The 15174-nt window shown below is 37.0% G+C and overlaps 1 protein-coding gene across 1 annotated transcript in view; it reads right to left on the bottom strand.

Moving 5' to 3' along the window:
* RAD21L1 (RAD21 cohesin complex component like 1) overlaps window positions 1–15174 on the bottom strand; it is a 40442-nt gene that overhangs the window by 5773 nt on the left and 19495 nt on the right. Inside the window, exons 7-12 of the mRNA XM_027824973.3 lie at window positions 13535–13636; window positions 12595–12708; window positions 10041–10270; window positions 7065–7167; window positions 2543–2682; window positions 725–802 (exon numbers count right to left, since the gene is read on the bottom strand). Of these exons, the coding sequence (XP_027680774.2) occupies window positions 725–802; window positions 2543–2682; window positions 7065–7167; window positions 10041–10270; window positions 12595–12708; window positions 13535–13636 (767 nt within the window). The remainder of the gene's footprint in view (window positions 1–724; window positions 803–2542; window positions 2683–7064; window positions 7168–10040; window positions 10271–12594; window positions 12709–13534; window positions 13637–15174) is intronic.

Genomic DNA, 15174 nt, shown 5'->3' with positions numbered 1-15174 from the left:
GTTGCAATTGTTCAAAGACTTACAATTTGGCTGAATTTGGGCAGATTTTCACAGGGAAGGCAAACAGCACATCCCTGACATAAAGGCAAAATCCTCTGCCAAATTTCAAGATCTTGCTGCAAAGCATATGGACACAAGAGCTTCTTAAAATAAAGGTCATCAGAATTTTTTTAATATGGGCAAAACAATGTACATTTCCCTAACATCATTCTGAGAAATGTCTGAATCATTTGGGCTGAAATTTTCCACAAAATTTAGCCTGATGCAGACACCCAGCATGTAAAACTTTAGCTTGAACAGTTTGGCAAAATTTGGCAAAGTTATGAGCAACTGAAAATACAGGTCTTACAATGGGAAGTGTCGGGCAACCTTAATAATAGTCAGTGCTACCAGACCCACCAATAATAAAATCATGGTCCAGTGTTAAAGCAAACTTCAGAGTGAGAAATCAACTACTCCAAAGTTAAAAAATTTGAAAAATTCCAAAAATTGGGCAGGATTTGCCACTATACAAAGCATTCTGAAGCCTGAGAGTATCCATGTCAACACACAATAAAACATGGTTGTATCACACATGAAACTCTTTCAGAGACTAGTAGCACATGTAATGTATCAACAAATAGCAAGTGGTTGTACACTCTGAAACCTGTCATCATATTTTATGGTTCAATCCAAGTCAATAACTGATTTAAAAAGCATCTAATGGCTAAATCCAACATCATACCCGTAAAGTGTTCAATATTGGAAGAGTTCTTTTGCTCCACCTTCTTTCTTCACTGTCTTGATCATTCCTCACCATATCCTGTATAGGAGATTAATACAAGCATTAGATGTAACTTATAAAAATCACATGCCAAAATGTTAAAAATGGGACAAGTATTTTAGCTCATTCATTTAAATTTCAACACTTATTTACATCCCTACCTGGGGTAAACTTCACTTTTTAAGGCTGCAATTTTTTTTATGTGACCCGTGTATTATCTATTTTGACAATGCCTAACCACATCAGAGATGTAATTAAGTGTGAAACTGGGTATTTTGGTAGTTGTGTAGGAGACAGTTGGGGCTTTTGGCACCTGTGGAGTACTAGGCTGTAAGGAATTGTAAAAACATTAGCTAGATATTGCTACTCAGATGGGCTCAAATCTTGTTTAACAGCATTTTACTTACTATGCGAGCTGCCACACTGTCTTCAGTGGGGTTACTTGCAAAGTAAGGTGCTTATCAGTGTGAATAAGAGTATCAGAACCTTTTAAATATTTTGCTACTGTTCATGTGCCAATCTGGCATTTAAAATGTTATCTTTGTATTTTGGAGTTAATGCCCTATTAAGATGAATGGGGCACTTCACACCACTCATAGCTACTGTTTCAGGCTGCCTGCAGACTCAGGTTTAAACTTGGTGCAAGTTTTTAGGATTTTCTTCACAACCATTAAGGTCGGAAACACTTTTTTAAATGAAAGCTTACATTTTGCAGCAAGGAGTTGATTTAAGGCAAATTCTACAATGCTTAAATGGTGGAATTCACGGGGCCTTGATTACCAAACCACGTTTTCATATTTATGCAAATTTTGACACCCACAGGAAAAACCTGACAAACATGAATTCTACATTTTTAAAATAAATAACTTCTGTATTAATTTTTATTTGAAATTGTGGAAGGATATTGTTTTACTGGCTTCATCCTCTCCATACAGAAAGGAGTATGTACTACCAGTCTTTAATATCTCAGTATTTTTACAGTAACTAATTTTCCCACCCCATGGGCAAGGCACAGACTTGTGTTCTGCAAGAGTGATTGCAATGCCTCCACAATCTCCAATGGAGAGTCGCAACTACCAGATTCATAGTCAGTGTGTATGCACAGACTCCGCCCCAGCTTGTTCCCAACCTTCACCTGCACCAAACTGTTCAGAGTCTCCCTCTGTGGTGCACAAAGGATATAGAGGTCCCTCTATGTGACAGCAACATTACACCCTTCTACAGTGCACTACAGCAATTGCTTAAAAAAAAGAGCAGAACGTATTGTAGGACCCACCATATTGCTATAAAAATATAAACTCTACATTACAGCAAAAACCTCAGATTAAAACAAACAAAACAAAGACATTTTCTAGTTTTGCTTAGGACAGTAAAGGACTTTATAATGTCCAGGCTGATGTTACTAAATATGAGGGAGATCTAAAATTCTATCCTTGATAAAAATGGACATACCATGTATCTTTTCCAGCACACATAAATAATAATTAGGTTCAATTTATAAGTAGTTTATAAAGAGTTAATAAGTGAAAAGATATTTTAATAAATGGTTTATAAATTGGTATAGCATCCAACAAGTTTGCTTATAAACATGGTTTATAACCATCTATAAGACATTTTACTAATGTATTTAAAAACATCTATAACACAAGCTACTCATGTCTGTAACATACTTATAACATCTATTAATTATTTACTAACTCTCTGTAAATGGAAACTTAATATAAAGCGTGGCTAATAAATACATGCATTGGTTCTTTTACATTTATTGAAGGTGCTTACTATAGCCTCATCAATTTTATTAGCGTCCTCATTTCTGCCATTCTGTAATGCCAACACAAATGAATCATCAGTAATAGTTCTCTCAGTTTCTGTATGAGCTGACTCTTGCAGGTAACTTGACTCTTCTATTATCAACATCTCTATATTAACAAGAAAACAAAGTTTAAAATGAAATCACATTGAATCTCAAAAATCAACCACCATTAACACCTAACGATCATGGAGGATAAGAATCGAAATGAGTGCTGAGCAGAGGAGCTACGTACCCAAGGGTACTTTGGGACAAAAAGCTAGTGGAAGAGTTTTCTTGGAAACATTTAAAGACCGACCTTTCACTTGCAGGAAAATTTTACAAAATAAATGACTGGTTAAGAAGCAGACTTATTTACCATGGAATAAACACTGTTTTCCACTGCAAGTATAGTTCTCTCAACACATCCTACAGTGAAATTCGGCAAGTGACAATATCGCATTCTACTCAATGTAAAGTATAATGCTGGTTGTCACATTCTCAAATTAACAAAGGAGGAGGAATAAATAAGAAAAGGGACCAATTGCAGCATTGGAATAAAAGGTGCAATTTCTGTTGTTTTCTCTGCACTCATTTATGCCAGGACTGAAATTGATCTAAGGTATACTAGTGCCAAAAAGAGGCAGGATGGCTGTATGTGCTGAGAGAGCTAGTCTATGGCCTGTAACACTTCTGTCCACGCTTCCTTTTGCTTGTTTGGTTATTATGGGTAAGCATACTTAGCAAGCAGCCACCATACAGAGGTGGATTAATGTGTATGTGATACAGGCTGGGTATGACGTGCTGTTTATTCACTACCATTGGGCAAACATTAAAGTATGCCTATACATTTTTATAATTATGCCATGAGGCTGCTCAAAATGAACAGGGTGAATCTGGGTCTGAAAATCTTTTTAAACAGAGACAGAGTACACTTCTAAGTACTGAGGAAGAATAATTGTGGATAAAGGGGTATCCTAATCTATTCCTCTAACTAACTTCTTGACAACATTACCGATTGTTTTCTCTAGATGAATTGAAAACCAAAATTGGGTGGAACACCTGTAATAAAGAGTTTCCAGAAGAAACATGTCTCCTTCTGGATGTTCCACAAAGTCTCAGTCATCCAGAATAGAATAGACCTAAATACCTGTTTTGGGACAGTGGGCTATTATTGATCAATCTCAGAATAAAATGAAAGCCTTTTTTGGTTTCAGTGGTCTCCCAGATAAAGAGACCCTCACAAATCTAACACACCACAGGGAGAAAAACAAGTCTGCTAACAAATGTACTATGCCTCTTATTCTTAAGCATTTTTTAAACAGGGCATTGAAGTATTTACAAAAGCAAAATATGTATTTCTGCTTTATAATTAATTAGGGTTGTCAAGCGATTAAAAATTAATTGCAATTAATCGCACTGTTAAACAATAATAGATTACCATTTATTTAAATTTTTTGGATGTTTTCTAGATTTTCAAGTATACTGATTTCAATTATAACACAGAATACAAAGTGTACAGTGCTCACTTTATATTTATTTTTTATTACAAATATCTGCACTGTAAAAAACAAAAGAAATAGTATATTTCTGTTCACCTAATATAAGTACGGTAGTGAAATCTCTTTATCATGAAAGTTGAACTTACAAATGTAGAATTATGTACAAAAAAACTGCATTCAAAAATAAAACAATGTAAAACTTTAGCGTCTACAAGTCCACTCGGTCCTACTTCAACCAATTGCTCAGACAAGTTTGTTTACTTTTGCAGGCGATAATGATGCCCGCTTGTTTACAACATCACCTGAAAGTGAGAACAGGCGTTTGCATGGCACTGTTGTAACTGGCGTTGCAAGATATTTACGTGCCAGATGTGCTAAAGATTCATATGTCCCTTCGTGCTTCCACCACCATTCCAGAGGACATGCATCCATGCTGATGACGGGTTCTGCTCAATAACAATCCAAAGCAGAGTGGACCGATGCATGTTCATTTTCATCATCTGAGTCAGATGCCACCTGTAGAAGGTTGATTTTCCTTTTTGATGATTTGGGTTCTGTAGTTTCCACATTGAAATGTTGCTCTTTTAAGACTTCTGAAAGCATACGCCACACCCTGTCCCTCTCAGATTTTGGAAGGCACTTCAGAGTCTTAAACCCTGGGTTGAGTGCTGTAACTATTTTTAGAAATCTCACATTGGTACCTTCTTTGCATTTTGTCAAATCTGCAGTAACAGTGTTCATAAATCAAACAACATGTGCTGGGTCATCATCTGAGACTGCTATAACATGAAATATATGGCAGAATGAGGGTAAAATAGGACAGGAGACATACAATTCTCCCCCAAGGAGTTCAGTCATAAATTTAATTAATGCACTGTTTTTTAAATGAACATCATCAGCAATGGAAGAATGTCCTCCAGATTGGTGGCTGAAGCCTGAAGGGGCATAAGAATTTTTAGCATATCTGGCACGTAAATACCTTGCAATGCCGGCTACAAAAGTGCCAGGCGAATGCCTGCTCTCACTTTCAGGTGACATTGTAAATAAGAAGCAGGCAGCAGTATCTCCCATAAATGGATGTAAGCAGAGTCAGGATGAGCTCCACCCTGACATCTGGTGGTGAGGTGTGGCAAGTTGTGGAAAAGAACTTCAGGGGCTGATCTCATTTGCATAGGCACACCCACCCCACCTAGAATGAGGCCATAGCTGCCCAAATGGTCACTTTGGCTGCTGTGGGATCCCCAGTGTCTCTGTTATTGGGGCAGGAAGAATAAATTGTTATTACCCTGATTATGGGAACTGTGCTTGGAACTGTACTGGGCCTTTTGTTATGATGGAGGGACTCGCCATCAACTAAGTAGCACTCGCTAGGCAAGGGACATGGGTTCCAAAACTCTGTGAATTGAGAGAGGCTGGGGACAAGTATTTATACTTGGTGGCATGGGCCCCCTGGTGAGGGCCTTACATGCTAATTGCACTTCCTCCTCTCTCCACTGTGGAATATCAAGAGCTAATGTTGATTCCATTAGGAGTCTAGTTACAGGCTGCTGAGCTGAATTCACTTTGGGCTAATGGTGCACCAGCGCTAAGGCTCCCCTACTACAAGCTGAAATCACAAAAGAACTAAAAATTGACTAAGAGCTAAAATCACTGAGTGTTGTGTTAAGTAGTGGGGAAACCTGAAGATATATTGTGGAGCAGTTTGCGGGACGGCTGGAGCGGCTTGGGGACCAGCTGGTGGAGCAGTTCATGGGGACCAGCTGGTGGAGCAGTTCATGGGACGGTGGGGGCTGCTTGTGGGACGCGGAGCAGTTTGTGGACTGGCTGGTGGAGCGGAGCGAAGCCCTATGGAGCTGTGGGGCAGTCAGCTTCAGATCATGTAAGGTGCCCCTTACCTCTTCCCCCCCCCACCCCATTCTCCACCCAGGTTGGGAGGTAAAACTCTGCAGATAAACTTTCGAACTCTGGGGCTGTCCTGACCAGGGACAGAGAATTTTGCGCCATTGGACTTTTGGGACTTTGGGTGACTTTGGGTTGCTGGACTCAAGAACCCAAGGGAAAGGACATGCCCCAGTTTGCTTGGGGTGGGTTTTTGCTCATGGGTTGTGTTATGAATCCTGTTCGTGGTGTTTCCCCAACATAATGCCACATTGTTTCTCTCTGTTATTAAAAGGCTTTTTGCTACACTCAGACTCTGTGCTTGCGAGAGGGGAAGTATTGCCTCTTGGAGGTGCCCAGCGGGGGTGGTATATATTTGTCCCAGGTCACTGGGTGGGGGCTCGAGCCGGTTTTGCATTGTGTTATTGGAATAGAACCCCTAGATACTGAACCCGGCCCTTGTTGCTGCCAACTCTGATGGGCAGAAGGGTTGCATGTAAACAAACTTAAAGTTTGTCTTAGTGATTGGCTGAACAAGAAGTAGGACTGAGTAAACTTGTAGGCTCTAAAGTTTTACATTGTTTTGTTTTTCAGTGCAGTTATGTAACAAAAAAAATCTACATTTGTAAGTTACAATTTCACAATAGAGATTGCTCTACAGTACTTGTATGAGGTGAATTGAAAAATACTTTTTTTTATCATTTTTACAATACAAATATTTGTAATAAAAACTAATATAAAGTGAGTACTGTATACTTTGTATTCTGTGTTGTAATTGAAATCAATATGTTTGAAAATGTAGAAGAACATCCAAGAATATTTAATAAATTTCAATTGGTATTCTATTGTTTAACAGTGTGATTAATCGTGATTACTTTTTTTAATCACAGTTAATTTTTTGAGTTAATCAAGTGAGTTAACTGCGGTTAATCGACAACCCTATAACTAATATAAATGGTTAAGTGAGTAACCAGTTTTCTTAAGCTTTCTTGCCTTTCTGGTTTGTGCAGTGATGCACATTGAATGTTTTGTGTCTGAAACACTAAATAAAATGTGTGAGTTTAAAACAAAATATTTTCTGGTGGTTAAATAATAAAATCAGTAGAGACAAGCAGAATTATAAAAATCTCACCTATAGTCTCTCTCTCTTGTCTTGTTTCTTCAGCTTCAGACTCTGTCTGTATACCTTTTCTTCCAGTTTTAAAGCCATGATACTTAAAGCAATTTGAAAACAACTGTAAAAACAAAGATTTGTTTCTTTTTTATATTTCTAGAATTTAACTTCAGATTAATAACTAGCAACAAAACATAGCAGAAAATACAAGGAAATGATGGACAGTTACTGTATATTAATTGCTTTAATTCCGAATTTAGAGACACTGACTCAGACCCTGTTAACCAATTTTGCAGAGATTCTCTAAATCGGGGTTCCCAAACTTCATTGCACCATGACCCCCTTCTGACAACAAAAATTGCTACATGACCCTAGGAAGGGGGACCGAAGCCTGAGCCCGCCCGAGCCCTGCCCCTTTGATTAGGGGGGTAGGGTGAGGCCTAAAGCCAAAGTCTGAGGGTTTCAGCCCCAGACAGGAGGCCTGTAACCTGAGCCCAACTGCCCAGGGCTGAAGCCTTCAGGCTTTGGTCCCAGACAGTGGCGATTGGGCTTCAGCCCCTGGCCCCAGCAAGTCTAAGCCAGCCTGGCAACACCATTAAAACGGGATCACGACTCACTTTAGGGTCCCGAGCCACCATTTGAGAACAATTGTTCTAAGTGAGAAAGTGGCAAAGCTAACACTGGACTGGCTCATCTCTCCCTACCAACCCCCTCACCACGCCAATAATGAAACCCACTGGAGAGGGATAATGGAAAGAAAAATCTGTGAGGTTATTCACATGGGAGTTTCTCTCATACAGTTGTGGGGGGATGATTTGTCTCCATGTGGAACAGGGTGTGGCTCTGTCCCTAAACCTTGCAGATCTGAGGGATCTGTATGGATCCAAAGGATTAACAAGAGGTTAGGGCCATCTGCATGGACACCTGTGCCTAAACACCTGCTCTTGCACTCCAGTGTCCTCTTCCAGAAGCTCCCCTGGAACACTCTTATAGGGAGGGGTGACCCACTAAAGAGGTGCCCCATATAAAAGGTAATACAGCCTACATAATCTCTGTGGGTCCAGTAGGGGGACTCTATGTGCTTCCTTTTGCATTACTCCCACCCAAGTTGGGCTCTCCCAGCAGTCTTCACCCCATCATGGACCCTGAACCAACAGAAGGTTGTCTGGAAGGTCCCTGAAATCATGGGAGAGGGAGCAGGGAACAGTGCCACAAAGCAACTGATACCTCCCTCCTGTGGAAAAGAGGTGAGGATCCATGCCTGGAAGGTTCTTCCATGCATGATTTGACCTATTTTTCCAGCCAACATCCTTCAGTATAATAAGAAGACAGTGTTCAAGAGATTCTTGTCTTGCAACATGCTAAGAGATGTAGACATGGCTGGATACAGAGATAAGTTTTAGGTCAATGGCACACTAGTAAGTATGTTATTATCAAAAAAGATGTAGTACAGTGTCTTATTGCAATTAACAAATGAAGGTTTTTACTTAAAATTAAAAACATAGGTTAAGATTTTGAAAGCAGTGCAGGGGATTTTGCTACACAAAGACATGTATCTAAATCCCCTGCACTGCTTTGAAAATATTAATAATTATATTTCATGCAAATAGCCTCATTGGTTTCAATTGCCTTCCCCTAAAATAGTTAATAAAAGGGAAAATTAAAAACATTTCAAATAAAAATATAAAAACAGGTATACCACAGGCTTCTGGTTTAAACATACACACTGTTGTTCAGGATTCACAACATACTTCTTCCTTCTGCTTTGCTTCAACATTTATCTGACAGAAGTATTCTTGTGATAATGTTCTATTCCAATTACTTTATTCCCATTATACTGAAAGACTGAAGTCTTTTGTCTAACAGTCGATGGAGCAAGATAGTGACAGCTGTTCACTGTACCATTATTGAATAGCTGAATTCTGATTGGCTTAGAGAAATGACTTGTGTGCTTCAGATAAGAGCTTAAAGTACAGTTTTGTTTTTTTTAAAGTATGTTCTATTTGTAACCAGATGAAGTTTTATTTTAAATCAATAAACAAGTAGCCACCACCAGTGATCTGATTAGCTGGCACTATTTCCATTTGGTGCAACTGAAAACATGTTTCAGAAACTAAAATGAATGAAATGACAATTTCAGTAAAACTGGACATGTCTACAGATATTTAAAACAATTTTAACACCATTTCTCTGTAAGACCTCTTGCCTTATAAGACTGTTATAATGTTCTTTCTAACATAAGGCTCTTACTACAACAGTACAGTGTCAGGTCAAGTCACACATTTTTCCTCAAGCTGATCTTATTTGGCTCTACAAATTTAAAGGTTAGTAATTTTTTTTCTTGGAATTCATTGTTCAAAACTAGGACTTCCTAGAATATAATTCCTGCTCAATTAGATTATATTAATAAAACAATAATCATAATACATTTGTATTTACTTGGTAGCCTGAAGACCTCAGAACACTTAAACAAAAAACAAACAAAAAAGCACTTTGAAAACTACGGGTGGAAAGCACTATATAATATTTTTATTACTATTATAACAAACAATCATTGCAGAAGGTCAATATGGTCTAGGACTAATTACAGAGCAATAAATCAGAAAAATAATAATGTACCAGTGTGCAATCAACAAAGTGCCTATATGTGAAATCACAAACATACGCTCATATTTCTATGCCCTCTTGTACTGGTTCTTGGAATTTTGAAGATTAAGGGCCTGAATTCTAGAGATGGCAGACTTTTCTGTAGAAGCAAATACCAGTAGATACAAATATAGTCATCAGATGTCCAATTACCTGAATTTCTGTACAATTAGATAATTCAATTGTTAATATTTTCACCTGCAGTTTATTGGACACACAGTTACTTGGGCACACAAAATTAAACCTGAAAAATTGCAGACCATCTCTGATAATCAGGTCCTAAATATGCAACAATCCCATTACTTATATGGTAATGTTGTAATAGCATACAAAGGCATAAACCTTTACCATTTGTAGCTCAGCATTAATCAAAGGCTGTGTAGTACGGGACAGAAGTTTATCCACTCCTCCTGACTTCTTCCATATCATCAACTTTCTTGTGGGGGGTGCAAGATCCAACATAGTAAGAGTATCCATGCTGTTGCTAAGCTGTTTGTAAATAGTACTGCTGCTGAGCTCCTTCACTACATCAACAAGCAACTTCCTCTTTCTTTTAAAGCTCCTTCTCCCTATGACAACTAAGCATAAGAAACATTCACAAACATGGACGTTTATCTACTTTTCTGATGGACGCTTATCTATTACTGTACTAGGGTGCTGGGTATCACAGGACACAGCTGAAGTAAACTATGCTATTCAAGTTGAATTCTTTTTTCCATATTTTCATTGTTCAACATGTTGGTGTCAACATCTGAACAAGAGCTCTCCCTTCCTCATAGTTCTGATGACAGCATATACTGTACCAAGAGCGTGGAATGGGGAGGGGCTGGCTTGTGATCTTCTTAAAGCAAAGATTTGGATATTAGGCCATCCTGACATTGCTGACCTTCCCTTTGTGGGCCATTTCCCCCACTTTACTTCCAGTCCTCAACTCTCTTCGTAAAACATTCTTGTAGCAACTTAGAGGGCATTTTGTTTATTGCATGTGTTCTGGTAACACTCCTTAAGAGGCTAAAAGTATTGCCTTCATCTCCCACACCCTCACATCCTGAGGTCAATCTTTAAGCTAAAAAAAAACAGTGTCAATACAGCAACCACCAGCCAAACAATAAGGACATTTTGACTACAGTTTAGAACATTTTCCTCTAATTTCTTGTTGAATTATGAATATATACGAACAAGTTCTGATGCTTTAAAACTTAAGCATTAATATAATAGTTGGAATAAAAAGGACAGGCTGGAAATAGTTTAGAAAAAAGTAGAGTGAACTGGAGAATTACATTGACAATGAGGGGACCATTTCACCAAAAGTTTTCAGAAAGACAGCCTCTTCATTTTTTTGGGAATTCTGCACACTCTCAAGTTCAAATACCTCTAAGTGCAGGAAGATTTATGAATATTGTACTGAAAAAGCTGTAAAGTAATGGTTTATTTAAGTAAGAGGATATGATTAAGTGTGTGAGAGAGAGAAATATACCTCAAAAGCTTGTACCTTCCACCAACAGAAGTTGGTCCAATAAAAATATTATCTCACCTCCCCTCTCTCTCAGGTATTGTAAAGGCAGTTTACTCTACTGAGAAGATAGCAAGGCAAAGAATCACTAACATCCATAAAAAATAGTATTTTAGAATTAATGTCTGTTTTTGTCAGTTTTAACCCTTTAAGAGGTTGAATGAGGAGAATAGGCACCAACACACGGAGACACACATATATGCATCTCAATAGTCATTTGGCAGGAAAATTGGAAAATGTTAGCATTCTAAGGTTTAGTTTCAATATGAATGGTGTGGGTGTTTATTTCATAACATTCTTTTCCATTGTATCATTTTATGTATTTGATAACACCCACAAATGTACCACATGAGTTGGCCAGTGGATGAAACAAATTACACTTTCATTTCTTATATCTCCAAGGACTGATGATATCTCTTCAAGACTTCCAATTTTAATCTTCTTGAATTAACTGACTTTGAACACCTGTTAATCACAGTAATGAGGAAATTTTTTCCTTTTTCAATATCTTAGGGAAATCTTTATGTTTAAGTAAAATTAAGACCATGAAAAAAAGCATTAAAAGGTTGGAAATCTGAAGATAAGACTGTCATTCTATGCATAAAGAATTGTTGATGTTCCAGAGAAAACTGTTAAAATTCATTTCTATACTGAATGTTTTCCAACCTTAGGGTGGAATTTTCAAAAGCATATAAGGGAATTAGGAGCACACATTCAATTGAATTTTAAATCAGACCTAGTTTCTGAGGAATATTTATGAACATGCAACACAGAGATAACAATTCATCTGAGAAATTAAAGTGTGACTTGACCCTAAAAAGTGACCATAATAATAGCATGACTTCCAAAACAAACCAGATCAATTTATAAGTAAAAAGATGTTTTTTCTGACTGCAAACCCTGAAAATTCATCCTGGAATCTGAAAGTCAATGTTGGTTCTTTCTGGCCACAACTCACAAACAAAGATTCTGCAACTGGAATTGAGTTAACAATTCTGTTGATGGTATATAAGCCAGAATTGAATACAGTTCACTCTCCTACAGCAGTATTGGTTTTGTATTGCTAACAGGAGTGAAAAGTAATAAAACTTATTTTAGTAAGTGGAGAAGACTGTGAATACACATTGGGAGTGGATCAGCTGAGTAAGAAAATGCCCTTTTTCCATAGTCACTTTTCAGAACAGAACTGAACTTTGACAGCAGGAACAGATGAAATGTACGTAAATAAAAATAATCTCTGATACAAATATCCTTAGCAATAATGAATGAGGAGAGTAAAGCAAGTCATATTACTAGAATAATTTTATATAAAATGCTTTTCAGGGTTTTCCATGCAGCAGGAATTGTAATCTTTGCATGCACCTAACAGGAAACTGATTGAACTCTGACCTGTAGCATCAACAGGGTCAAGTGTAAATCCTTCTTTTTCATTTGTCAACAGTGTAGTTTCACTCATCTGGTGGTTTTCTTCTGGATGCACAGAACCTACATAGCTGGAATTCACTGTAAAATACACATCCCACAATCCAATACAAATAATTTAATTAATTCATTTGGTATCAAAACACAAATATTAGAGTTAGAAAAATGAGGGTAAGTCTTAAGCTACAACTGAATTTTTTTTCTCCCTGAAACTAGCTTCTAAAACAATACTTTAATACAAATATTTTGCACTTCTGCAGTTTCTTTCATCATAGGAACATAGGACTAGAAGAGACCTCCTGGGTCATCAATTCTAGTCCCCCTCTATCACAGGTATCCCCATCAGGTAAACCCATACATAAATTTATCACGCTCCATCTTAAATCTAGATATTTTTTTTCCCCCGGTACACCTACTGGAAGGCTGTTTCAGAACCTCACTCATCTGATGGTTAGAAACCTGCTTCTGATTTTCTGCCTAAATTTATTCATAGCCAGCTTATGCCCATTTGCTCTTGTGCCAGCACTGTCCTTTAGCTTAAATAGCTTTTCTTCTTTCCTTGTGTTTACCCTCTTGACGTATTTATAAAGAGCAATCATATCCCCTCTCATCCAAGGAGCTGATATCAAACTAAACCTCACAACATCCTATGAGAGAGAAAAAAGGTATAATGTAAAAACATGTTTCTATCAATGTCGAGTTACGGACAAAGAATTCCAAGAATTAATTATACCTGAAAGGGGAAGAACGTATATAAGAAAAAAGGAAAACAGAACCCAAGACAGCAACGAAGCAAAGGATATGATTCTGATCACATAATGCCTGCATAACACTAGTATTATACATTAACAAATAAGTGAAGTGCTGATTTAGGTAATCAGAAGGAACAGAAACACTACAGACTCACCCACTACATTATCATCAGGAAGCTCCTGTGACAAAGGAACTTCTTCCTCCATGTCAAGAATGTCATAAATTAGGCTATTTTGCTCAGTCCTCAGCAGATTTTCTTGAAAATAAAATGCATAATTTTAATCATTCTAAGCTTTAGTGGTAATAAAACAAATGACCCAGCCAAATGTTACTATTTAAATATTAGTCTTGCGTTTAAAGCAAGAGACCGACTTAAACAAGTCTGAAGATTTAGAATTAAAGCTTTCTTAATACAAAACAATGTGTATAAAGGAGAGAATTAGACTTAATTTTGAATTTTCTGCCTTTCACCTGTGAAAGTATCATCTTTAATGTTGTTTAAAAAGTTTTTTTATATATAACTTCCTTATTCTAAAAAACAAACAAAGGCCCAAACGTGTTCTAGCTTATACACAGCAGTAATCACCAAAAGCTAAATAAGTACATTTCAAAATTAAAACTAATCTGCACATTATCATATTTTACAATACCCTATGGTATATCTACTACATTAATACAAATGTAAATTTACATCTCAATTTAAAAAGCTATTAAGTCAGTCAACAGGGTAGACATATATAAAAATGTTTTAAAATAGCATTATTTATGCAATAGGCCAGCAGAATCCATTATAATGAATTATTTAGAAGGAATTATATAGAGTTCAATCCTGCAAGATGGTGTGCATCTCCTGCGAAATCAATGGGAGCTGAGGGTGTTTGGCTAATAAGAAGAGGTGTGCAGCACCCTGCCAATGAGGCCCCAGTGCTTACAGAGAGTGCTTTATAATTAGTAAAATTATATGTGAAAATGTCAAAATTGATTAACTCATATTACAAATTTAATCACTTACAAGACAGCTGTTTGCAAACAAACTATTTTGAGATAAATAAGCAGAAAACAACACCATACTTTGGTAAAATGTCTATTATTTTATATTTTTACACGTCTTGCAAAATCATAATGAAAATTTAACAGACCACGCACGAAGTTACTTAGCTGCTCTTGCTATTATGAGGAGGACAAAATTAAAAAAAAGTTTATGATATTTTACTTCTTGTCAAAAAAAAATATTTGGTTTAAGTTGGCATCTATGTTTCTGCATCTATGTTTCTCCCCTGAAAGTTAAAAACAATCATTTTTTTCTTCTTCCAGCAGTTTAAAAAAAATGTACATACCAACTTTTATCCAAGTTTTTTTTTATAGTTTCATTATTAACCCTTAAAATAAGGGGTTTGTATGTAAATTCTAAGACCACTAATTATAGCTGTTTACAGTGCTGGTCCTTCAAAACGGCAGGCATAATGACACACTTGACTTGCCATTAATTTCCAAATATTTCTTTTGAGAAAAGTATTTTGTTGTAGTACAACAGGAAAGGCTGTAGTTCTAAAACGTTTTTGCTTGGATATAGATGCAAAAAACACAAGCGGAGGAAAATGGACTGAAACCAGTTTTAAGCATAAATTTCAAATGATGATTTACTTGTGATGTTTTATTATGGAAGCACCACTTGCAGTGATATAGTAAAGCCAGAGCTGAGTTTTGCACTTAAAGCAGCGATTCAAGCACTTTGTTACGTATGAAGATACAGCATATCCTTCCCAAAACTGCTGTACTTACTCTTTGGGAACA

Source organism: Chelonia mydas, chromosome 13, assembly GCF_015237465.2.
Source record: "Chelonia mydas isolate rCheMyd1 chromosome 13, rCheMyd1.pri.v2, whole genome shotgun sequence".
Lineage (NCBI taxonomy): Eukaryota > Metazoa > Chordata > Testudines > Cheloniidae > Chelonia > Chelonia mydas.
Note: the sequence above shows the minus strand (reverse complement) of the source record. Positions and strands in the feature narration are given on the sequence as shown.